General features: G+C 41.5%; 1 protein-coding gene and 1 pseudogene across 1 annotated transcript; one reads left to right on the forward strand and one right to left on the reverse strand.

Moving 5' to 3' along the window:
* On the forward strand, positions 1-27,251 carry LOC145397051 (glutamate receptor 2-like). The gene is made up of 11 exons (XM_080270265.1): positions 1-44; positions 745-873; positions 10,528-10,686; positions 13,711-13,801; positions 14,093-14,393; positions 15,297-15,514; positions 16,032-16,212; positions 16,873-16,972; positions 17,290-17,419; positions 21,447-21,590; positions 26,856-27,251. Exons 1-11 carry the CDS (start codon positions 1-3, stop codon positions 27,249-27,251), a joined length of 1,893 nt encoding a protein of 630 aa, XP_080126391.1.
* Positions 965-1,749, reverse strand: LOC145397379 (large subunit ribosomal RNA; annotated as a pseudogene).
* Positions 27,252-27,544: the final 293 nt, after the last annotated feature.

Below are 27,544 nucleotides of genomic sequence, written 5' to 3' on the forward strand. Positions count from 1 at the left end.
ATGCTAAGACGATTTGGAAAACGTGCAAGAAGAAGCTTTACAAAGTGGGTTATTCTTTGAATGATGTTAAGAAGTTCCTAGGATACTTTGAAATGTTATGGGCTATATCGCTGGGCACGCCATGTTAACCTCTTGAATCCCGTGACGTATTATAGTAGCATTTTCACACTCCCGCCAAACGGCTGCTTAGGAGATGCACATCATATATAGGCTCGAAGAACACTGTATAAAAGACGCCACAGCATCGTATGGATTAACTGTTCATTATTGTCTATATTCCTTTTCTGGTATCTGTCTATTCGGTACACTAAATGGACATCTTGAATGGGATGGAGGAAAATAATAAGATAGATTCAATATGCATCAAGGATAAAGTTTTCAGTTCACCCTTTAACTGCAAAGTGTCAGAGGATTTAACAACAGTCAGGGAAAAGATATACACACCCAAAACGTAAAAATAACTATCAAGATTTTTATGCTAAAGCCTAAAAAATATATTAATTGTTGCAGATTTTGCTTCTCTATTACCAGACACCTTAATCTCACAAGGGATGCACAGAAACAAATCACCTCCACTTCGCCTTTTCCTTTCCATTTAGCTGTTATCACTCTAATTCACAAATCCCTCTCGTATAACTATCCGTTCCATCCCCTCGCCCCCTTCAGCTAAGAAGACAGAGTTCTGTTCAGCTAACGGAACCTCACCACAGCCAAAGAATTAATTATTTGTATTTACTTCTGAAGGTGCAGCGTGTTTGTGGAGCTGCCGTACAGCTCGGGAAACTCGCAGCCACAGAAGGTTGCCTGGTGGACTCCCTCACGTGATCTGGCTCCCACCTTCCTCCTCCCACTTTTTCCCGACAAGTTTTACAGGTAAGCGTACTGAGTGCTTTCTCTTCACTACTATGTTTTTACCTAAATTAGAGAAGAACCTAATATCAGCTGATTTCAGTAACAAACTGTAATCAGCTGATATTAGGGAGTCTCTCTCGATTAGTTGCTACTACCACCATGATCTGCACCAGTGGCGGCTCCAGTCCGGCTCACGCCGAAACCTTCAACGCTCACCACCGCGCCCTCCTACTCATCGGGGCTTAAAGACTTGCGTGGCGAAGCCTGTTGTGCCACCGGCGGTCGAGTATCGGGAGAATGCTTGAGCGCCATACCATTTTAAGGGCTAGTTGCTTCGGCAGGTGAGTTGTTACACACCCCTTAGCGGATTCGAACTTCCATGGCCACCGTCCTGCTGTCTATAGCAACCAACACCTTTCTTGGATTCTATGAGCATTCATTTAGGTCCCTTAACTCGACATTTGGTTCATCCCACAGCGCCAGTTCTGCTTACCAAAATTGGCCCACTAGGCACTCAGAGATTTGGTTCTGGAGCTTCAGTCGTGGATGGCGGCGCCAGCGGCTTTTGGAAGGCCGCCGCGCCCCCGTCTTTCAAGAAAGCCCAGACACTCACTCATTTAAAGTTTGAGAATAGGTTGAGGATGTTTCGTCCCCAAGACCTCTAATCATTCGCTTTACCGGATGAAACTCATGTATGAGTGCCAGCTATCCTGAGGGAAACCAACTACTGTACTAGATGGTTCAATTAGTCTTTCGCCCCACCCAGCTCTGACGATCGATTTGCACGTCTGAATCCTTCCGGACCTCCACCAGAGTTTCCTCTGGCTTCATCCTGGCCAGGCATAGTTCATCATCTTTTCAATACACTGAAGTCTTTATTTTTATGTACCTTACGGCAAATTTATTTAGTTTAGGGGATCCACTTTGCTGTTAAGAGGCCAGTGAAAGGGCTATAACTTACCCTTGTATGAGGACCCAACAAATTTCTCCAAAACACGATATAAACGCATGGCCATGAGTGAGTGAGTAAATAACTTAAATAAAAAACTGGTGGCAAAACTTCCAGAGTTTTGTGTAGCGGATAGTTTTGAAAAGGGGAACATAGGGGCAATTTTCTTCTTAGTATAATAGGAAAAGTGTATGGTAGGATACTTATTGACAGAGTTAGAGAAAGAACAGAGAAATTAGTTGGAGAAGAACACAGAGGCTTTAGGAAGGGAAGAGGTTGGATAGATCAGATATTCATTCTCAGATCTTTAGTGGAAAAGTTTCTAGAGAAGGGAAAGAAGTTGTATGCGGCTTTCATGGATTTGGAGAAAACATATGACAGGGTGGCTAGACAAGGATTGTGGAAAGTGTCAAGAATATATGGAGTAGATGGGAAGTTGTTGAATGCTGTGAAGAATATGTATGATGGTGCGAAGGCTGCAGTGCGTGTGGATGGTGAACTAAGTGAACTTTTCTCTTTGAAAGTTGGGTTGAAACAAGGATGTGTCATGTCTCCATGGTTGTTCAATCTGTACATGGATGGGGTAATATAAGAGGTACTAGGTAGGGTAGTGGATGTTGGAGTGGCCCTGGTGAGAGAGGAAAGTGTTTGGAAACTCCCTGTACTGTTGTTTGCAGATGATACTGTGTTGTTGAGTGAAGACGGAGGGGAGCAGCAAGGCTTGGTGGATGAGTTTGGGAGAGTGTGTAAGAAACGGAATCTAAAGGTGAATGTAGGGAAGAGTAAAGTGATGGTCTTTGAGAGAGGTGGTCAGTGAATGTACAGCGAGGTTGGATGGTGAGGAATTGGAAAATGTGAGTACGTTTAAGTACTTGTGTAGTGTGATGAGTAAGGATGGAGGTTTGGAGAGTGAAGTGCTTGAAAGGGTACAGCAGGGAAGAAAGGTTGCTGGTTCCTTAAAAGCAGTGATAAGAAACAGGGAAGTGAGCATGGAAGTGAAAAAGTTACTACATGACAGTATTGTGATACCAACTCTAACGTATGGAAGTGAAGCTTGGACACAAGGAAGGACACAAGTCAAGAGTGAGAGCAGTGGAAATGAGTTATTTAAGAGGAGCCTGTGGAGTCACATGGAGAGACAGGCTGACGAATGAGGATATAAAGGAGCGTTATGGTGTGGATGTGGATGTGATAGGAAGCGTTATGAGGAACACACTGAGGTGGTTTGGCCATGTGGAGAGGATGGAGGGTGAAAGACTGACGAAGAGAGTGTATGTGAGTGAGGTGGAGGGGGGAAGAGGGAGGGGGAGGCCGAGAATGAGATGGAGGGATGGGGTGGAGAGGTTTATGAGAGAGGGAGGTGTGAGCTGGGAGCAGGGCAGTGAAATGGCGGGGGACAGGGCGACTTGGAGGCGATTTGTTTGTGGCCACCCCAAACGGGATTGAGGCGTCTGGCAATAGATAGAGAGATAGAACAATATAAAGAATAAAATTAATGTCGATAACTTCCTACGATAAAGGGGTAAAAGTAAGACACTAGAACCACTAAACATTAAATCCTAACAAGGAATTTGGGTGCCTCCACGAAAGAGAACGTTCGCCTCCGATAGCACAGGCATCATCTCCAAGCACCTACGAAAGACGGTACTATCCCTCACCCCCTCTGTGTTTTGAGCGGCCTGGAGATGGCAAGAATAACATACAAAAAGGCGTCACCATTTTGTACGTGTTATAACGAAGGGGCCAGGAGGTTTAGTCACATAAACCTAATATCATTAAGGAATGACCATTATACATACTTATGTCAGTAAAGACGTATTTCTTTAGTTTAGCAGACTTTTTCTTCTTTAAGGCCTCTGGGATGTCTTTGTACTATGTTTAACAAACTGGAAGACAAAGTGGTTGAAAAGATGGAGTAGGGAAGAAGTCATGTGTATAATAATTTAAATCCAATGATGAAGAAATTATTTGTGCAGCCGGAGGTCAGTAGTTCAAAAATGTGTGAGAAATTAATAACGGGTTCTAGGGGAATAACAGGATATAAAAACTGACTTCCTTAGTAACTCTTGCAACCAACCGATAGACATAAATCTGAGACATATTTATCAAACTGGTGACTGGATTTTAAAGGTAGATAAGGACTTGGAAAACATTTGCTTGGACACGAAAAATACTAATCCTTTTCTTTAACCTGTACAACACTAGCAAGATTTTTTTTTTTTTATGCGAGGAAGAAGAAACCAATGACTGTGCCCGAATAACAGTTCCTTCCAGGAAAAAAAAAAAAAAAAAAAAAAGCAAAGACAATAAAAAAAATGAGCCAAATTCAAGATCCATTCATTTCGAGATACCTGGGCACACTGAGTTTGAAAGACTGGAGGTCATAGGAGGTAGGAAATACAGACAGAGGGAGACTGTTCCAGATTTGACCTGTAGCATAAATGAAGGACTGGGAGTATAGGACTACATAATAGATAGATAGATAAATAGATAGATAGAAGCAGGAAGTCAGATGATGAGAAGGTGTTGTGTCTGCGAGAATCGAGCAGTGCTAAACATGCTTACACACTCTTAACACTGAGGAAAGCTGACGACAGCGGCCAGTAAGGAGATGGTGCAGTTAGCTGTCAGCAGTCCTCTCGTGAACAAAGATCTGGTAACCATGCACACACATATACACACATACTCACACACACAGGCTCCTTAAGCTTTCCATCCATGAGGAACACACGTGACACACCCCTGCTACACCAGATTTTAGGAAAGAGAGAGTAGAAGGAGACAAGCAACCCTAGAGAGAGGTCGAGACGGAGATTAGCCACCGAACAGGCAAGAGAGCAGTAGACAGGCCTCAGAGGAGACAGGTGACGGGAGAAGGGCTTGGCAATCAGAGACAGAGAGACAGATAGCGAGACAGGGAGGTAGCTACCCGGGACTTATATTCGTTCCATGTGAGAGACTTGTTAATATTTCCAAGACAAATAAAAATAGTCCCATACTATTCTTTACCACTCCTGTCACTACATGACATTTGGTGGGGAAGCTACTACAAGATATAAAAGCCGCTCGACCACAAGTCTAAAATATACTTCTCTACAAGTAACCACAAAGTCTTTATGACATTTGGTAGCAGCGAACGTATACGAACCTCGTCTACGAATCAACATTAAATTCCTACAAAATATCAAGATTGAAAACAAGAATATCTCTCTCAATCAACAACATAACCGGCGCCTGACGCTTCTCTCCATCCAGCCCCCTCCGTCTCCCAGATCATCATGCTGATGCAGAGGTCAAGAGATCACACGACGCCTTGCAAGTAGCTTAACGACAAACCAGCAAATCTGCGGACATCGTCTCCGAATTAAAAGCAAATTTCTACAAAAGCAACCGAGACTCTACAAGATTAACTTCAGTTCTACAGTGAACGAACTACAACCATCTACAATCAACTACAAGTAACAACTCTACGAGTCGTCTGTATAATCTACACGCACCTACAAGTAGCGGCAGTCTTCATCCCACAACGAGTAAATCACTAGAGAAAAGGACCGAGAAAACATCGACATAGAAAACCGGAACAAACAAATGAAGAGTGAGACACGACTCATAACTCATCTTACTCACTCATCTTCACCCAAGTTACTCATCGCTACTCATTCACTCACCACAGCTACCAGTGTGGGAAGCCGACGTCACCATGTGCTGAGACGACAACACGCCAATCAACCCGCGAAGGACAACGCTATCACCACGTGCAACACCACTCACACCATTTCTCACCACGGTAAAAATTAGTGAGTTACATAGTTACTTCATTTATACAATACACAGTGATAGACAATAAGCTTCTGCACAAACATATAAAACGTGTTGTATAGTTACAACTTAAATACACATACTTACTTCAATTATCTTCATAATTCATTCATTAAATACTTGCACCAACAATAAATATTCTACACGGTATATATTCATTCATTTATTATAACATTTATTTACTACCAGCGAGTGTTACCATTTATACCTACATAAAATACGTGTTTCATACATACAACTATACATTATTACATCTACAAAGTGATAAAGAAAATATACCATCACAGTTACTCAGTGAGCGATTAAAAGAACTGTATTAAACATTTATTAATTAAAGCTACCTACTGGAAACATATAAATTAAGTTACAAGGTAAACTAGAAAAAAAAAAAAAATGGCCAACACAAATGCCGTTAGCAAGAGTGAACATCTTCAACACAATCGTGAAGACAATGATTTCCACACAGTGCTGACACACATATTACTCACGATAGGTACAGGTGAACAACAAGTCAGTGTGTATAGTTAATACTGTATATATGTATATATTTTTTATATAAAATAACAAAATATGGGACTATATAATATCATTTTATAGTATCTGTGCAATATAAACTAAACTTTAAAAAAGTATCCCAAGGAAATTAGCCAGTAATTATGCAACCATGAACAACATGGAAAAAAGTGTACACAAGCAAAGAAAAACAAACTATAGAAAATCAATACATAAAAAAAAAAAAAAAAAAAGGAAAGGAAAGAAAGAAGAAGAAAGAAAAAAGAGAAATAGAGTAAGATCACTTAACAAACAAATGAAAATAAGTGTAAGTGTTACTACATATGCCAAAATACCACATAAACTACAAACAAAAAAGCAAATTGTGTCTCCACAAACAAGTGGCATGACACATCATCACTATCATCGACCGCAGCATATGTTAGGACTGCAATTATTACAATTTTGTAACTACAAACGATATGTAACAATTATGTAACGACAAACGATTGCATTATGTTACACTAACTACAATTATGTACCTACGAACGATATGTAATAATTATGTAACGACAAACGATTGCATTATGTTACACTAACTACAATTATGTATCTACAAACGATATGTAACAATTATGTAACGACAAACGATTGCATTATGTTACACTTTGCCAATTATGTAACAGTTGCATTAACAAGATGTAACTTTTATGTAACTTTAACTACAGTTATGTACCTACAAACGATATGTAACAATTATGTAACGACAAAACAGTTGCATTAACAAGATGTAACTTTTATGTAACTTTAACTACAATTATGTACCTACAAACGATATGTAACAATTATGTAACGACAAAACAGTTGCATTAACAAGATGTAACTTTTATGTAACTTTAACTACAATTATAAGGCCAAGACACTTATGTAATAGTTGCATTAACAAAATGTAACTACAATTATAAGGCCAACACAATTATGCATTAACACAATATTTTGTAACAATTCATAAAATGTTACAATTATGTAGTACCACAATGTTAGTACAATATTATAAGTCATACAATTATAGCACAATTCTGTATTACCAATATCATCATACAAGTTAGGTGAAATATTAGACATTACTAAAGTGATAACTCTATGTAATGTATAACCTAGCATTATTACCATTGCACAATTATATGCGTACGTCTGTTGTACATGCACATCATACAAAGTGTTTTACAACAACCATTGCATTTATTCAAATATGTATACAACTTATTTAAAATGTAATATTACTGAATAATCACTATTTACTATGAATAATATATGTATACAATATTCATACAATTATGTTACTTTACAATATTATGTATTTCACTTAATTAGCTTATAAGTTCATTATAATGTGTATGCAGTATATATTAATATGTTATAACTATTAAATGTCGATGGTACGCCATTTTCGCCCGGCCGAGCAAATATAGGACTACATAATAGATAGATAGATAAATAGATAGATAGAAGCAGGAAGTCAGATGATGAGAAGGTGTTGTGTCTGCGAGAATCGAGCAGTGCTAAACATGCTTACACACTCTTAACACTGAGGAAAGCTGACGACAGCGGCCAGTAAGGAGATGATGCAGTTAGCTGTCAGCAGTCCTCTCGTGAACAAAGATCTGGTAACCATGCACACACATATACACACATACTCACACACAGGCTCCTTAAGCTTTCCATCCATGAGGAACACACGTGACACACCCCTGCTACACCAGATTTTAGGAAAGAGAGAGTAGAAGGAGACAAGCGACCCTAGAGAGAGGTCGAGACGGAGATTAGCCACCGAACAGGCAAGAGAGCAGTAGACAGGCCTCAGAGGAGACAGGTGACGGGAGAAGGGCTTGGCAATCAGAGACAGAGAGACAGATAGCGAGACAGGGAGGTAGCTACCCGGGACTTATATTCGTTCCGTGTGAGAGACTTGTTAATATTTCCAAGACAAATAAAAATAGTCCCATACTATTCTTTACCTCTCCTGTCACTACATGACATTTGGTGGGGAAGCTACTACAAGATATAAAAGCCGCTCGACCACAAGTCTAAAATATACTTCTCTACAAGTAACCACAAAGTCTTTATGACAGGAGTAATGGTTAACTCTTGCATTAGGGAGTTGGACAGGAATGGGATGAGAGTTTGTTGCTAGACGGGTGCTACGCACCCGTCGTAGAGGTGGAGGGATGCAGACAATTCAGAGGAGCAGAGACCATTAAAGTAGTGATAGAAAAGAGATAATGAGGCAACAGTGCGGTAAAGAGACAGAGGTTGAAGGGAGCCAGTAAGAGGAAAAAAGTTGATGGACGAACAGCGTTTGATTCCATTCTATTGAGAAGAGCTGTATGACGGAACCCATACTGACTATCAGAAAGAAGGTTGTGATAGGAAAGATGCTTTAAAATTTTCCTGTTAAGAATAGACTCGAATACTTTTGAGACAGGATGTTAAAGTATTTGGACGATAGTTGGAGTGTTGGGAAAGGTCACTTTCTGGGGGGACTGGCTGAATGAGAGCAAACTTCCAGCAAGAAGGAAAGGTACAAGTTGAACGACAAAGGCGAAATAGTATACTGAGGAAGGGTGTTAGCACAGAAGCACAGTTCTTGAGGACAACAGGAGGGACTCCACCAGGCCCATATGTCTTGTTAGTATTGAGGCCAGTGATGGCAGAAAATACATCAGCTGAAGAAATTTTAAAGTCAGTCATGAGGAAGTCAGAGGAGGGAAGTGATGGAGAAACAGCATCGGAATCATCTTAGGAGGAATTGGAGGTGAAGGTCTGATCGAAGAGATCTGCTTTATCAGTAGAAGAAAGAGCTACAGAACCATCAGAGAAGGATGATGAGGTAAAGCTGTTAGAAAGGTTTTTGGCAAGGTGCCAGAAGGAGCGGGAAGAATTCGACTTGGAGAGTTTAGAGCATTAAGTATGGACGAAATCATTTTTAGCAAAGCGAAGATCAGACTTAGGACAATTCGGGGCAGAAGCATACAAAAGATGTGATTCAGGGGTGGGTTGGCTCTGGTACCTTTTATAGGCCCTCTCCTTGTTGCGGACAGCATTAAAACAAGCGTGATTAAACCATGGCTTTCTTGCATTAGTCAGAGGATATGAGAAAGCAATGTATGCTTCCATGCCCGAGAGAATAACCTCTATATTGCGCAAGGCACACTCAGATGGCTCCCTGCCATGGAAGCAATGATCATTCCAGGGAAAATCAAAGATGTACTGACTGAGGGACTCCCAATCTGCAGTTCCGAGGTGTAACAGACGACGTTTCTTTGCAGGATCCACAAGCCACACCGGCTCAAAAGGACAGATTAAGATTATAAGGTTGTGATCGAAGGAGCCCAACTGAGAGAAAAGATTAACAGTGTAGGCAGAAGGATTAGTTGCAAGGAAGAGGTCAGATATGTTGAAGCTGTGTCCAATTCAGTCAGGGATATGGGTAGGGTTGTGTACAAGCTGCTCTAGGTCATTAAGGATAGAAAAGATGTAGGCTTGTCCACCAGGTGGATCAGTGATCTGTCCCCTTCAAAAACGCCGGTGATGTAGATCTACGTCTTGCAGCAATGAGAAGTCATTGCAAGCAACTGAACTAACTTAGACATTTCTTCACTATGCTTACAACACTGATTTAGAGCGTGGGTGGCGAGTCTCCAGTGGTTCACAGGTGCTCTGCTCTATCAGTAATCTTGAAGATTTCCAAGATCGAGTGGCACCAACCTCACTCAACTGAACCTACTTTCTGGCTTTGGTGATTACTTTTATTAGAATCAGGGATCTTATACTGGTGTATTAAGCCCACTTACCCACAAAAAATCCAAAATCGGCTCACAAGCTCACAGACGCTCTGCTTTCTCAGTAACATCGGAGATTTCAAAGGTAGATTTCAGTGGTAGATTTTGGCTCTCCTTTGTATTGTTTTTGTTTTTTTCTTGGAAGGAACGGTTTGCAAGCTCCTGGCCTTTGGTTCCTTCTAACCCGATTCAAGCAACTTTCTGACTTTGTTGATTGCTTTTATTAGTGTCAGGGATCTTATATTGATGTATTAAGCCCATTTAGTCAGAAAAAAAAAAAAACGTAATCGGTTCACAAACTCACAGCCACTCTGCCCTCTCAGTAACCACGACGATTTCAGAGGTAGAGTGGCACCAACCTGGCTCGATTCAACCGACATTCCAGCTTTAGTGATTACTTTTATTAGTGCCTTGAATCTTATATTGATGTATTAAGCCCAATTAGCTAAAAGAAAAAAAAAAAATCAGCCGGCAGAGAGGGGTATCACTTTTTTTTTTTTTTTTTTTCCCAGTGCAGTACGGGTTAATGTCTCATGATCAGTCGAAAAAATTAATCTAAGTTTTTCCCTTCAGACTGGCAACGGGTCCGCGTCTGCTGGTGGGCCGGGTTCCAATGCCGATATACAAAACAAAGGTGGTCAACGACCCTGACGCGCCTGGGGCGAACCGGGTCACCGTGTTGAGCTCCAGAGTCACACTGCTCGAAACTGTTTCAGAAGCTATGAACTTCACGTAGGAGATTTGATATGCAATCAACTGTGTGTGAGCGAGTGTGAGTGTGACGGTGACTGTATCTGTGCTGTGTGTGTGTGTGTGTGTGTGTGTGTGTGTGTGTCATAAAAGACTTAGTAGTTACTTGTAGTGGAGTTTTATATATATTAGACTTGTGGGCGAGCGGTTGTTATATTTGAGTAGCTTCGTGAGTAGCTAATCTTCTTTCCCAATTGTCATGTAGTGACAGGAGAGGTAAAGAATAGTATGGGACTATTTTTATTTGTCTTGGAAAAATTAACAAGTCTCTCACTCACGAGTGAGTTGAGCAGAGTCCCTGTCTCCCTGTCTCGCTCTCTCTCTCTCTCTCTCTCAAGTTGCTAAGCCCTTCTCCCTGCGACCTGTCTCTTCTATCGCCTGTCTCCTTCTGAGCTCTCTTTCCTAAATTCTGGTGTAGCAGGGGTGTGTCACGTGTGTTCCTTGTGAGTGGAAAGTTCTAGAAGCCTGTGTGTATGTGTGTATGTGTGTGTATGGTCACTAGGCGCTGTCGTGTGCCTATAAAGCATTCCTTGAGTTAAGAGTGTGTAAGCATGTTTAGCATTGCTCGATTCTCGCAGACACAATACCTTCTCATCATCTGACTCCCTGCTTCTATCTGTCTCTCTATCTATCTATCTATTATGATTTGTAATTATAATATGGAGTCCTAACATGTGTGTGTGTGTGTGTGTGTGTGTGTGTGTGTGTGTGTGTGTGTGTGTGTGTGTGTGTGTTAAAGTAATGGTTTGAATCGATTATCTCATTCCAACAGGAATACGTAAATATTACAGATGGTTGTACATGAAAAAACCCTCATATCAGCAGGTCGAACAGTTTCAGAAACCTTTAACTTCAAGAAAGAAAATATAATTGTCATTCATTTCGTGTTCGCATATGTGTTTTCTTTCTTTTAAATGCTGACATTGAATCAGGTTTTAAAAAATCATCATCATCATGATGATTATCATTCCGACAGCGAATCCCATCATGGAGTTGAGGTGAAAGAGTATTCAGAAACTATTAAACAGAAACCACAAAAGTAGAACTATTAAATAACAAAGGCAGTGAAATGAAAAACACAATGACATATTGAAAATTTGAATTAAAAAAAAGGCACATATGTTTTTGAGTTTATATTTGTAAGCGAGTTTCAGATACATCTGTGAAATAAGCATTAAGATGAAAACTAAATTGAATATGTGATGCCACACCTTTGGTATGTGTTTATTCTTACATACTTCATCCAGTTTGATCCTTTGTCAGTTTCTTAGTTTTTTCAGCTTCCTTACATTGTTTTCTTGCTTGGACATCCGCGCCGTCTAAATTGTTCGAAACACTGAAACTAACATTTATCTACATGCCAGAAGCTTGATGCCGAACATGCTGCAAACATGTCCGTAGCAATGTTCCATGACAAATTTCGTGGCAACAGCTTCAGCATGTTCGAAGTTGATATGCAATCCACACAGACACATGTCTGTAGCAGTGCTTCCATTATATTGTAGGGAGAAATTCTGTGCTTGCTGCGGCTGCTACAGTACAATCATCCTTTGTGGACAGAAAGCAGAAAGTCTTGGCCGATTTTAAGTATGCCTGTCATGAAATGGTAGAAGTGGGCAGACACAGTGTAATCAGTGATATAATACATGACGATACTGGACATGTGCTGCACAGGTAAGTGAGAGTGGGTTATTCAGGATTATATTTTACGGAAGTTCAACATCTAATGAAGTGCATGGTTTATTTTTGTTATGCAGGAAGCTCTGGGTTTTGAAGCAGGCCATGAGCCCGTATAGACGTCGTTTTTATCCTGCCATTATCTCTCTCTCTCTCTCTCTCTCTCTCTCTGTCCATCACCGAAGCTGTCCGATCAAAGTATCAATGTTCTTCATGGCATCGGCATGATTCACGCACAGTGTGTCACTGATGTCGTTCCATGTGTCTAGTTTCTTAATCTCGTGTTTGTTTTCTCAGTCTGTCAGGTCTCAGAACACACGATGAACCTAATAAAGTTCTGGTAATCAGAACACCTGCTTCCTGGCCCACTTCATGATGTTGAGGCAATCCCCACTCACCATCAGTGGTACTCAGTTAACTTTCTAGCCAGCTACATTCATGCCCAGTGAAGGAAACGTCCAAGCCAGTGCTACCAACATGCTTCCCAGCGACGTGATGAACATATTCATGACAATGGTGGTTCGAACATCCATGCGAACTTAATCAAGACAATGTTTCGAACATGCTTCATTTGAATTTCATTAAATCAGGCTTTACTGATCTACCAGAAGACCAGCCGACATGTCGTACAAATACCCCCCCTAATACCAATACACGGGTCCTGTATCAGACAGCCCTAGCATGTATTCAATATGGACGGTGGGTGTTAGCGCCGAAGTGGTGACATGTAGAGGTGTATGGTATGTACAGTAGGAGGACTGCTGGGTCTTAATAGCAGGCTGTGAAGCATATGTCCAGAGTCGGACACATAAAAAAAAAATGTGTCGAGCACGGGTATCTGCGCACACATTTACTATATTCATTGATTTTGGTGTTCACTCCTCTTATAAGCTTATGTCTGTGAATGGTGAGCGCCTCTACCTATCGCCTAAGAGGCAATTGTCTAAGGAATCCGGTGCCGAGCTCAAAATCATGAATTGCCAATCGGTACCATTAGCGTTTAACATTAACGCGCAGGCACACGCACACACACACACACGCGCACACACGCGCACACACACACACACACACACACACACACACACACACACACACACACACACACACACACACACACACACACACACACATATGGAGTCGCAGTTGCGTTAGCACTGTCATTATTTTTATCTGATTATCTGTCTATCTACCCATCTATCAATCTATCTATCTATATACATATATATTCAAATATATACATCTCTCTCTCTCTCTCTCTCTCTCTAAAAGTACAGTATAATATTAATGTGGAAGTGGTGTTAGATTCGTTCCCTGTCACTAACTTTGCAGATACGACTATGTGACTCCCGCTGACAGAGCGTGGGGAGCGGAACAGCCTGACGGATCCTGGACCGGCATGATCAGAATGTCAATGCGGGAAGTAGGTCCATTTACAGCCTTGCATCATTATGTATCGGATGTGGATTAAATTACTTTATTTTCTTTATATTTTGCCATTTAATCAGTTCATTGAAAGTCAGCCTAACTAAACTGGTATTTGAGATGCACAGGCAGGCTGAAAGACTGATAGATAGATACTGTAAATAAAACAACCAGGCACAAAACAGTCATCATAGACCGAATTAAAAAAAAAAGTAGATAAGAAGATATGAATGATTTGGATGTGCCTGACAGTACTGCACTTCAAATTTTGATTTACTCTTCATTTCAGGAAGTGGACTTCAGCCTTGGCCTCTTCGTTATGACACCCTCGAGAGCCAAGGTAGTGGACTTTACCTTTCCCGTCGACATCATGTACAGCAGGATGATCGTGGGTCGTGGCAAGCCTGAGGTGAACCCCTGGAGCTTCCTACTACCCCTGGGTCCTAGTGTTTGGGCAGCGCTTCTTACGGCTTTGTTGGGGGTCCTTGCAGTAATGACAATATTTCCTTCCTGTCTCCAACCCCAGGCTTGTCATTGTACAGGGCGAGTGGTGAAGGCATCCAGCTGTGTTCGAGTGCTGTTACAACAAGGTAAGACCTCCAACTTGCCCCATATATTATGGTGGAAGTCGTCACTTTTAGGGTAGTATTACCATCCTACCACCATGTGTGGTTGTACAATTATATTGAACTATTGATCAACGCATCTAATTGCATTCACTTGGTCCCTTGCAAGAAAATCTTAATATCTCATTACTTGCACAATTGCATCAGGGTGTACCACTTTCGTGTCTTAAATATAACATCTCATTCAAGCATTTTGTTTTGTTTTGATATCGCGTGGTGGCAGAGATAAGAAGAGTTATCATGAATAACTTTAATGATTTACATACATATGAATTCAGTAGTGAATTATTCTAAGAAACTATTTCTATCATCAAATAATATTACTGATAATAAGAGAATTCATTCATGAAAACACTCTCGGGATGGCTTCGTACGTAATACTGGGAACTTTTATTCGCGCTGTATGGACTCCTGCGATCAAAATTACAAAGAAACTGGTCGGTGTGCTGAAAAGTACCATAATGAGTTGCAAACATGCCTTGATTTATGGTTACTACTCAGTAGTGTAGTGGGACAAAACTGATGACAAAGTTTTGTAGTAAAATATCCATAAGAAAACATTTCCAATTGCACTTCCGACGCTTAGATATTATTTGCTTACATAATAATGAGATATGAAGTTGGTTTGACTGATGCCGACTGTTAACAACTTAACATGACAAACCCCAGCACACTAAGGAATGTACTGTACGTATGAAGCGAACATGAGAGCAAAAGAATATTCTGATGCATATATGGGGCAAAAATAATCCTATTATGTATGATTGCGAACACAGTAAGGAAACACGATACAACATGAAACTTTCAGAGTGAAGTAATAACTCAGTAAGAACTTAATTTGGAATAAATTCTTGTGCTTTTTTTCAGATGTCAGTCCTGTCAGGACATGGTGGGTATGGGAACGTGTGGTGTTGGGTGTGTGGATGCTGACAACTGTGGTGCTGACACGTAGCTATACAGGCAACCTGGTGTCCCTCCTGGCCGTCAGATACATCCCAATGCCCATACAGTCTCTCAGGGACGTGGTGGATAACCCTATTACATTTTTAGTGCAGAAGGGAACTAGGCAGGATAACACTATTCAGGTTAGTATTTATCCCATTAAGAGTTTTAGAGTAGCATATAACGTCAATGGGCATTGATGTGTTTCTTGGCTCTGTCAGTCAGCGAACCTGCTGTAACTGAGGCCAGACTCGGACATCTTCTGAGGTAAATTGTCTGTTCATGTAGGTCGCGGTAATGATAGGAAATTAAAGATACTCCTTATCAATAGGTCAATATCAGACTTACTGCAGGGGACAATGAGAAACCATATGCCAACAACGCAAACAGATTATACAGGTTATTCTTCCAGTTTTAATATATACTTACAATGCTCAGGAATTTCTGTCACAGTATGTCTGGTTCTGGGGTAATTGTAGAAAGGCTATGTAAATTACAATTTAAGACATTCATTCCGTTACTTTCAGACGGTTAAGACTGACGCTTTCCGTGACATAAATACACGATCGTGCACTTTACATTAAAATATGTCCAGTTCTAGGCTAGTATTGGTGGGCCCTATAATTACAGCCTTTAAGACAGTCATTGTGCCGCTTTCAGACGGCTGAGAGTGGTGTTTTACGCGAAATAAGTAATCTGCAGAAGGAAGGTAGATTTGAATCCATCCCCACCTCTGAGTTAACGAAAATCCTGGATGTCAAAGTGAGGAGGGGGGACCACACCCTAGTAAACTTGGAGGACGTGACCAAGATGATGATGGCACAGGACTTTTCAGTTACAGGTGAGTTAGAGAGAGAGAGGAAGAGAGAGGGAGTAATGACTGTGTGTGTGTGTGTGTGTGTGTGTGTGTGTGTGTGTGTGTGTGTGTGTGTGTGTGTGTGTGTGTGTGTGTGTGTGTGTGTGTGTGTGTGTGTGTGTGTGTGTGTGTGTGCATCATTCATTTGCCCTTACACTAAGATATCTATGAGAGATAATTGGACTGCCATGTACCTCAGAACACCCCCGTAATGAACTAGAAACCCACCTAAACTGCCAAAAAATGGACCAGCGGTATCATGAAGCAACGACAAAACAAGGTCAGCTTAACCCTACTGCCAAAGAATAAAACCATTGCATTTTTTTTTAATATATTTTGGGAGACGTCAGACAATTTCCAGGTTGACCTTGGCTTGAAAAAATATTTGTGATCCTTTGTTATTTACGATTAAAATGGATCCCATAATAAATCAACTTTGGTCAGCATTATTCAGAGAAAATGATTAGTTTCAACGTCAGTCCGGCTTGTGTTTTGTTGACCATGAATATATTTTTATCATCCCGTATTTTACGATAATTTCACTACATACATCGTAAGACCGCTGACAGATGTACTGTAAAGGTCATAAAGCGTATTCATGGCACTAATTTTGCCTATATTCAACTATTTTCTTGGTGCCAACAGGAAAGTGTGACTTCTATCTAGCACGCGAGAAGTTCCTAAAGTCTATGACTGCAATGGCGGGGCCCAAACACAGTGCACTCATCAACGCTGTCAGCCGTAGGTCAGCTATCATTCATCAGTTTTATCTGCTTGATCTGGTAGGTTACTCCTGAGGTGGTTATTCGCCTTTATCAAGATTAATATTTAAAAAGTTTATTTGGATGAATAGGTTATCAGTTAGCTATTCCGATTTTTCCCTAACTTGCTCAAAAATTGCCATCTCTGCATTTTCAGTGCGGAATGGTAATTGATGCTCTTCACTAGAATTGTGCTTGTCATGAAGGAGTAGTTACGTAAACAAATCTACAAAAGGACGAAAATCTGGGACAATTAAGGAGAAAAGTTTATCATAACATATTCATAATCACGTGTTTCCAGGATCATAACAGTGAAAGAAGCAGGTCTCTACTACCACTGGGTCAACAGCTACACCCCCAACATGACCACCTGCCTCAACCCACCCACAACCATGGCCGTCAGGTCCTCATTCAGCCTTTCCAATATATGGGTAACTTCCTGTGTTCTCGTGAGCCATACTTTCTACTCATCCATCCTTCTATCTATCTACCTATCGTTCCATCCATCCACGTATCCATCTCTCTCTCTCTCTCTCTCTCTCTCTCTTCATATATATTGTATTAAGTGAACCGGTAATACTTGTACTAAATATGTTGCAGTTTGCTAAAAGAATATTCTCTCACATTGCAGGGAACACTGGTGGTTTACGTGGCTGGCCTGGCAATTAGTTTTCACGTGTTCTGCTTCGAGCTTATCTACTCACACCTCCGGTAATGTGTCCGTGATGAAGGATGTGAGGCTGTTGGAGTGGCAGAGTCGAATCAGTTATCCACCGGCGGTTGGGGCTTCACATTGCAAGTTACTGACCAGGTTGTGTACTAGATATTTTGCAGACTTAATTTGTGAAGTTGCTGGATCGAGTTTATAAGAAAAAAATAAAATAAAACAATACTTCAATTTCTTCAACTCGTCTTATTTTTATTTCATTTTTGCTATTAAAGAAACTTGTTGAGAAATAAAGGATGATCTCGAGTTGGACTGGACACATTCTGAAACTCTTCTAAGCTGAAGGAAACCGTCTAGAAATGGCAAAGACGAAATAGGTGGAGGGGGGGAGAGGGAGGGGAAAGCCAAGGAGGAAATGGAGGGATGGACTGAAGAGGTATATGGGAGAGGGAGGTGTAAGCTGGGGGCAGGGTTGTGAAATGGCGGGGTAGTTAGGGAAATGGAGGCGATTTGTTTGTGGCCACTCCTTACGGGATTAAAGCGTCTGACAATAGATAGATTAATATTTCATCCTTGCTGCAGAGGATTTATTCATCTTACAACAAGCTTTTCGAAATTAAACGGGTTACATATGACCTTCATTTACCACTTGATCTTCGTCGCGTCTCCCCGAAGCTAAATTATATTGTGTAGTGATGGCAGGAATAAAATAGAATAAAATGTCACCGGACTGAAAGGGTTAAAATGCTTATAGATGTTGTTTGTAACGTCCTCAGTACACGAAATGCTGTGTATTCTAAGCTTAATAAATTGTCTAAAAATAACAAACATTTAATAAAAGACTCCTTGCTAAAGAAAAGTATACTTGAGATTCTTTTTAATTCCTTCCATACGAGAACGGTCTAAAACTTTACAAAACAGAGTCGACAGAGCAAGGATCTATCTATCTATTTCTCTCTATCCATCTGTCTATCTACCTGTCAATCGTCAGACGTCTCAATCCAGTAAGGGTAGACCACAAACAAATCGCCTCAAAGCCTCCCTGTCTTCTGCCATCCAGCTGTCCTCCCGCCCGTTCATAACCCCCTCTCCCTTATATCTACACTCTTTTCCCCATCTTATCCCTGATCTCCTGCTCCTCTTCTCCCAAACCACATCACTCGCATACACTCTTGAAGTGGGTGTCTCATTCTTCATTGGGGGAGCTCGGTAGCTCGGTGGTAGGGTGTTGGGCTCGTAATCGTGAGGTTGCGAGTTTGCGCCCCGCCCGGTGGCTGCTGTGCTGGGAGGGGTAGCACTCTCCTGTAACCCTAGCAGGGCTATATGATCTGATGAGGTCTAGCTCGGGGATTAATCATCATCATCATCATTCTTCATTCTTGCCACATAGACAAAGGTTACGGTGAAAAATATTGGCATGTCACTGGATTTCCTATTAAACTCAAAATATTTTCCTCTACAGCCATGCTGCATGAAAGCATCTGCAGGGAAAGAGTAAACTGTGAAAGGTAATCGCATGCTGAAAACTCAAGCACTCTGGTACCCTTACTTGCTTTGCTCTGGGGAAATAAAAAGTTCTACTGTTAATACTTTTGTAAGTTTTCAAGAATTTTGTGTCATTTTTGCATTATTTCGTTCGATATACTGTTATTTTTATGACTAATAGGTTTAAGATGCAGACACACACACATACACACACACACACTACCAAAGAGGATTTTTTACATTAGTCGTCAAATTACGGGACACAAATATCGAGACAAAGAGTCTCAGCAAGATGACTTCTTCAAACAGAACCAGTGACTTCATATATGAGGCTCTCATCAAGCATCAGTTTTATTTATAATGCAGTCTTAATGCGCATCCACATGTGCCCTCGAACATACGTTGACAACACGGTTGGCAACATGTTAGGGTGCATGTATGGAGCAGTATTTGGACGGATGTATGGAAACATGTGTCAGTGCAGCTTCGAACACTGGCAGCAGAGGTGATAGGATGTGTCCCCACCAGGCAGCTGAGACTTCATGATGATGTTGCCAGCATTATCTGGACACTGCTGTTCCCAACATGTTTGCAGCATGTTCATTACTGTGTTGCATACATGTTGCCAGCACTTGTTCCAGCACACAAGTGGATGCCCCCTAACAAAGAATTAAGCATTTTGTATGTTCAGTAAACATCGCAGAATCGAAGATGCAGCTTGATCCCACTATTTTCCTAAGCTATTCAATATACCTTCAAATCATACAATAGCTAAGTTAATCATTATTCATAAAGGTAATATTACTAACTAACTCTATTTTATGGAGGCCAATTTTGTACAAGGCTTGTTTGAATTAATTACGAAAAAGTATTTGTGGTGGTGTTTAACCCAAGGCATCCCATCGACGTATGGGTACATTGCAACATTTTGCATTTGCCAGTCCCGTTGACGTACTGGTACGTTGCACAATTGCAAGGTTCATAATTTACACAATTTTCAATTTTCGCGTGTGATTTCTCGTATATATACACGGGACACCTTCCTCTATTCCTCTACAAGATGCCAAGCAGGGACAATGCCTTACACTGCATAACTTCCTCCCCCCCTGCACACCATTGTCTCGGCAATTCACCTGTTACCAGTGACCTGCCCAATAAAGACATTCAGGGCCAGAATGATTCCCCAATCGATGACAATGTGGAGGACAAAGTTTACATAGCATTAGAGGAAGAAACAGTCAGAAATGATGATCAGGTAATGTGGCAAAAAAAGGTCAGGTATGGTGATGAGTTAGTGAGTGAAATAATGCTTATCATGCCTATATTACTGTTTGAAAACCAATATACTCTTGTACTACATATAAATTCGTACCAAGTAAATAAATAAATACCGTTTATGAGTGGTGTGAAATGGTTATCCTCCCATAGAATTCGTTTTCTTTGGTGCCAGCCTGTTAGAAAACCCAGTAAGGTAAGGAGGTACTGCTACCTGGATCAAGTATTTTAAACCTCAGGTGAGCAATTTCTCTATTAATTTTCGATGTTTCTCACCAAAAGCGGAGGTTTTAGCCAAAAAAAAAAAAAAATCGAAAATACCTCGGGATTGGGGGGTGTCGTAGGTGCGAAATAGCTCGGGACGTGACGGGTTAAGGTCATGTTATGAGTCAGAGGCATCGTAGCTCCTCTTCCTAAGTGATATATTTTATTTATTACACCCGCAAAGTCTAGTCTGTGGTGTTTATATCGCTTTCAAAATCAACATGCTTTCCATCAACGATGTACAAGATTATGCTGGGATGTCAGGTGAGGAACAAATCGCTATAAAGAGGGAACTACTGAGCCAACAGGGTCACCTGGGCCCATATTTTCGTCAAGTAAGGAGGCTTCGTAACACCTCTTCCTTAACTATCCATTATCGGATATGGCTGGTTAATATCCCTTGGTAGCAGTTATGCAGAGAATGGCGATATGAGAAGGATTATGTAACACTGAATAGGGCTCCAAAGTGTACCAGGCAAAATAAATTGCTTAGGAAGAGGTGTTAGGAAGCTCCCTTACCCAACAAGAATACTGGCCTAGATGACATTCTTGATCTCGTAGTAAGTAATACTCAGATAATGGTTCCGCATCTTACACAATCCATTATCCACTTGTACGTCACTGATGCATAGTACAGTATATCAATATAAAAACCATGTAAAAAGCACACGTTGTTGTTTTGGAAAAGGTATGTTTTTTAGGAAAAAGGAAAACGTTGCATTATACAGTGACCCATTGCTGACTGCTGCGTGTTGGCTGTATGGTAGGGGAGTGTGGGTGTGCTGACACAGATAAATAATGAGCCTCTGGCCTGTGCCCCTCACTGGCCGCCTGACCCTGCGCGGCCGACTGCCTCACCCTGCGCGGCCGACTGCCTCACCCGCCGCTGCCTGACCATCGCCTCTCTGCTGGTAAGTCTTGCGATTGTGGTGCCGTGCTGGTGTGGCCGACTTTGTTAGTGTGGTGGTGGTGTGGCTGACGGTGTTAGTGTGGTGGTGGTGTGGCTGACGGTGTTAGTGTATTGCTGATGTGGCTGACGGTGTTAGTGTGGTGCTGGTGTGGCTAACGGTGTTAGTGTGGTTGTAGTGTGGCTGACGGTGTTTGTGTGGTGGTGATGTTGCTGACGGTGTTTGTGTGGTGGTGGTGTGGTTGACGGTGTTAGTGTGGTGCCGTGCTGGTGTGGCTGACGGTGTTAGTGTGGTGGTGGTGTGGCGGATAGTATTTGTGTGGTGGTGGTGTAGCTGACGGTGTTAGTGTGGTGCCGTGCTGGTGTGGCTGACGGTGTTAGTGTGGTGGTGGTGTGGCTGACGGTGTTAGTGTATTGCTGATGTGGCTGACGGTGTTAGTGTGGTGCTGGTTTGGCTAACGGTGTTAGTGTGGTTGTAGTGTGGCTGACGGTGTTTGTGTGGTGGTGATGTTGCTGACGGTGTTTGTGTGGTGGTGGTGTGGTTGACGGTGTTAGTGTGGTGCCGTGCTGGTGTGGCTGACGGTGTTAGTGTGGTGGTGGTGTGGCGGATAGTATTTGTGTGGTGGTGGTGTAGCTGACGGTGTTAGTGTGGTGCCGTGCTGGTGTGGCTGACGGTGATAGTGTGGTGGTGGTGTGGCGGACGGTGTTAGTGTGGTGGTGGTGTTGCTGACGGTGATAGTGTGGTGCTGGTGTGGCTGATGGTCTTCGTATGGTGGTGGTGTGGCTGAAGGTGTTAGTGTGGTGGTGGTGTGGCTGACGGTGTTAGTGTGGTGGTGGTGTGGCTGACGGTGTTAGTGTGGTGGTGGTGTGGATGATGGTGTTAGTGTGATGTTGGTGTGGCTGACGGTGCTAGTGTGGTGGTGGTGTGGCTGACGGTGTTAGTGTGGTGGTGGTGTAGCTGACGGTGTTAGTGTGGTGGTGGTGTGGCTGACGGTGTTAGTGTGGTGGTGGTGTAGCTGACGGTGTTAGTGTGGTGGTGGTGTGGATGACGGTGTTAGTGTGATGGTGGTGTGGCTGACGGTGGTAGTATGGTGTTGCTGTGGCTTTAGTATGAAAAAGATTCTATGAAATACAGATATGGCTTGGAGTATCTGTGGAACATTTAAGTTAAAAATTACGTTTGTGGGCAAGATACATTATTTAGTAAAAGCACATCTGAATCGCAAACTATTATTTTTCGTTGCTATTAATTTTTCAAATTTTATCAGCTGCGTATTAGCACAAGCATCATAAGAGAGAAATTTATTCCTCAGAACAAATAAACGTTTCTGATTCAAAGCTCACTGACAATAGCTTAGAGGACTGTAAATATACTCTCTTTACTCTATCACAGATTTTCGTACCTTTGCAGTTTAATTCACAAAACACAGAAGCCTAAAACCATAATGTTACGGCTCTACGTTCTTTCAATACTAGTGACTCGCGCCGACTTTTTGTGTTTGTCTCATACTACGTGTCAGCAGTCATGATTGAGGGAGGGCAATTTTATACCGGCTTTGAATAACAACGGTATACTAAATAAATGTGTTAGTAATCAATATCGAAAAATATATAGTCCCTCACAAAAAGTGTAAAAACATTTGGAACTTATTCTAGGATTGCTTTGGAGTAATAAATTCAATCAACACATAATGGTCCACTTATGAGGAGAGCTACTTTTACTGGTATCGTTAAGGAAGAATTATGGGATAGATTTCTTAGCCTGAATCATCACCATAATACCGAGTTATCATGAACACTGTGGTGACTGGTGTTTGTGATATCAGAACCATACTTAATCGAAGGAAAGAATTCCAAGGTTCGATTCCCAGAGAACCACGAGACTTTGAGACCCGGTCGCCTTTTTTCTAGTCTGTTGTATCTATAGCTGAATTAGGAACGTGGATGTAAAGCGCCGGTTGCATGTCTTAATCTGGGAAAAAGTTTTGGTGCTTTCCATGTCAGTCTTACTTATGTGATTGTGTTTGTGCCTGACCCACAAAATACTGCAAAGGTATATAAGGGCAATAAACCTAGTTCTTCCCATAGCCTTCTCATTCCTTCCTTCATTCATGGCCCCTGGGGCTATCCTTCTCAGAAACAGCAACGGTGGTGTAATCGGGAGGAAACCTGGTTTCGTATTCTCGACTGTTAACGAAGCTCCCAAATACCTCTTCCCTAATGATTTATTTTGGGGTATGGGTAGTTAATATCCTTTGGTACGATATTTATGGAGAGTATGGCGATATTCGAAATATTCATCGCTTAATTAAAGATGCTAAAGTACTTCCTCAATCCTGTGAAAATATGGGTCCTGGTCCGTAACACAATGGTCCCCAGTACTATTTCGTGGTTTACCAGACCACTGGGCAGGCTCTCCTTATCCTAGGCTGTTCGCACTTGGAAATGAAAAAACGTAAATGGATTTGTAAACGAACATTTGTGTATTGTAGTCTGAGGGAATGGTTTTTTAGTGCTTTCCTTTTCATACAAGCTAGTATGTAACCGTGTGTCAATGCTCCTTACCCACAAAATGCTGTCAGCACAAGTGGAGTTAAAGTCTGACAATCGTCCTTTCTCTTGAAATTCACTTCCGATCCAACTATCTCTTCTTCTAACCCCGGCCTTCCTTCCGATTTGACGGCAAGCCTTGGAATAATTTTTGGTGAGTGTTTGCTCCACAGTAACATTCTCTTCGGCAGGGTCTCTTTACCTTACCTGTTACAACCTACAATTAAAAAGGGGATCTAGTCTATAAACCAGTGTTTGCGTGTTGTAGAAGGCGATGTTTGTCAAGTGATTTTCTTGTCATTTACTCAGTAACGTTAATCTTTTAAGAAATTAAAGTTCTTCTCGTCCTGATGAGTGACCTGGAGAATTATGAGGAATATTTTTCCCATATGACAATCAGTAACTGTAGCTCCCTAATAGCAATGTCGGATTCATGTTCATATAGCATTTATCACTCAAATAGTTGTTACAACATCGATATTATCGATATTTTTACCGTAAGTATTCTAACGAACTAGCTTCAATTGTGCCTCCCCTTCACATTTTCTCCCGAAATACTCGGGCAGCTGGGAGCGCTCATGAATTCACACTCTGTCCCCCGCAATGCAGAACCTCTGCTTATCAAAATTCATTTATCCCCGGAACTACTACTGTCGGGAATTCACTTCCTGGGAGTTGTTTCCCACAAATATTTAATCCACTTCAATTCAAATCCACTTGTTATAAATATTTTATGAATGGAGGATGCCTTTAGGCATATGGACTTATTTTTTTTCCTTTGTTTTTCTTTCCTCCATTCATTATTAATAAAAAAAAAAATCGAAGTGAATGTTTTTTTCTCCCGTTCTAGTTATACTTCAAATCTAAGGTTAGAAACTTGAGCCCCGACTGCCAATAAAGGTGTGAAGTGGTTGTTTGTATTTTCATATGTTTGTATACGTTCGCACTCTATTGTTTCAAACTGATAAAACACACACACGCACACACACACACACAAACACACACACACACACACACACACACACACACACACACACACACACACACACACACACACACACACACACACACACACACAAACCGCCATTCCAATACATCCATTTCCATATGTATGATTGGCCAGCTTTGGAATGAGGAACTTTTGGCTACAGCTCTCCCTTCGACCAGCTTAGACCCTGAAGCAAATCTCATATGACCTGTTTACAGTACCATTATACTTCACTCAAAACTGACCGATGAAAATCGGCTTATGCTTGATAGCTTATACTTTCCACGGGATACCCAAATATATTATACATCTGCAAATAAGGTTTACGTCCGAGTCATCTATTCAATTATGATTTCGAGTGCAAGTGCTTTGGTTTACACACGAGGACGCAGCACCTCCGCACCCATAGAAAAACCGTGATTGCTGATCGAGAGATGTTTATATTGCTGTGGCTGAGTGGGCTGTCATTCCGAATGATAGCGAAAAGGATGAGAACAAGCGCAACCACTGTGCGGAGGTGGGTGAGGCACTGACAGTCGGAAGGGGACTTGCGATCGTCATTGGCAACGAAGTCAAACAACACGTCTTCTACTCAGCATTATTATCAGTCTCCAGCAACATCGTATTATTTCTTTAATATGAATATCGAAGTATCTGCTTTTGCTTTAGGTTCCTGTGCAATGACAAATGCTTCTAACTGCGCTTACAGTTCCAAACACCATGCGACAGACATAAGATGAAGTTAGGTTTCACGTTTCAACACACACACACACACACACACACACACACACACACACACACACACACACACACATTCACAAGTTTGTAATGTTTCAGCAGTAACTAAAATTATATTCGGCTACATTTAAGGTCAAGTGACTGTATATTACACACAATAAACACCTTGCATTAATTATTAATCATCAACGTTTAGTACCGAAATGAAAATAAACACGTTCCCAAGTGACATTTTTTTTTATCAAACTATGCAGGGAAAAGAAACACATTATACGAATCTAACAGTTACAAATAATTTTAGATTCAGTGATACGATTTGATTTTGAGACTAGAAGCCATTGCGTGATGGGATCTCACCACCGGCGTAGTTTGAAAGTTTTTTTCTCGGCACATAATTTTGCACCTCCATTTCTGATTTGACACAAATTCCGGCTGTAAAACACACACAAACAAAGCCAGCCAGCCATCCTCATAACTGAAAACATTACCACTCCTCTCGGTTCGCAGTGCAGGTCGTATGCAAACGGAGTTATGATGGTTGCAGGTGTAAGGTTGGCTGACTGGATCTGTGTGTGGGTAAACAAGATAACTCATAAACGGCTTGAGCTACCAATATGAAACGTTCATGGTATCAAGATATGGCCAATATCTTGGACGAGTTCGAAAATGGGCACTCAGGGTCAAGGTCAAGTTCACCAAATGTCAACTAGGTGGACTTTGACATCCATTTTGGTGACCTTGACCTTAATAGACTAGTGGAATATCTGGAAAATGTGGCTGTATAAAAATTCTCAGGCATTTTAGAGTCAAAGTTGCCAAATAGGCTTTCCTAGGGTGTTTTTTTTGTGCTGAATCCATTTTTGCTGTTTGCCAAGCTGCATCTCGTGCGGTTTTGCTCCTAGCCGACAAAATCCAAGATGGCTGCCATTTTTCTAGAAAATGCATATTTTGAAGAATTGCTTCAAATATAAAATATATTAATTAATTATCCAGCACCTGATCACTGCCTACGAAAGTGGCCGACGTGTAAACCTGTCAGAAGTAATGATGCATGAACTTTTAACAGTCTCCCAGGCTCTAGCTGAGACAAACGGTAGACTTCAGTCTGGATCAAAAGCAGACTTGGCTCAAGTACTCACTTCAGGAATACAATGTCCTCCCAGCATAGGCGCTGCAGACCTTTGGGAAACAGCAACACTCATAACTGATGGTCAAGCAATGGTTTGTTCCATTGGGAAACCACCCAATGCAGCCACTTTTGGAGACCTACCTGACGTGTTCATTGGAGCTGTTCTTCAAGGTGGGACACTGTTCAAACGAACTGATGTAGTGTTTGACAGATACTACGAGAAATCCATCAAAGAGGGAACAAGGACACGACGTGGTTAAGCATCAGTGGCGATCCGACGTTTGATTGAAGGCAAGAATGTTCCACTCCCAGCAAAGTGGGTTACTTTCATGGCACACCCTGAAAACAAGGCAGACTTGGCCAATATCCTCTCACAACAACTGATGCTGAAGGTTTCAGCAAACAAAACTGTTGTGGTATCTGGCGGATTCGTCGATGAAGAACAGGTGGAATCATCGGATCCAGAAGCGGACACAGACAAACTCAAAGCTCGGCATGAAGAGACAGATACAAGAATGATTCTGCATTGTACAGAAATTCAAGCCTCTAGCAT

The sequence above is a fragment of the Coenobita brevimanus genome, chromosome 40 (assembly GCF_032717465.1).
Source record: "Coenobita brevimanus isolate Jiangsu-jjx chromosome 40, ASM3271746v2, whole genome shotgun sequence".
Taxonomy (NCBI): Eukaryota; Metazoa; Arthropoda; class Malacostraca; order Decapoda; family Coenobitidae; genus Coenobita; species Coenobita brevimanus.

What these genes read in the sequence shown, in the direction of transcription:
- LOC145397051 (XM_080270265.1), top strand. Translation starts at nt 1, where the DNA reads ATGCTAAGACGATTTGGAAAACGTGCAAGAAGAAGCTTTACAAA. An exon ending in TCGAGTGCTGTTACAACAAG is followed by an intron (nt 14,394 to 15,296) that starts GTAAGACCTCCA and finishes GCTTTTTTTCAG; the next exon opens with ATGTCAGTCCTGTCAGGACA. An exon ending in ACAGGACTTTTCAGTTACAG is followed by an intron (nt 16,213 to 16,872) that starts GTGAGTTAGAGA and finishes TGGTGCCAACAG; the next exon opens with GAAAGTGTGACTTCTATCTA.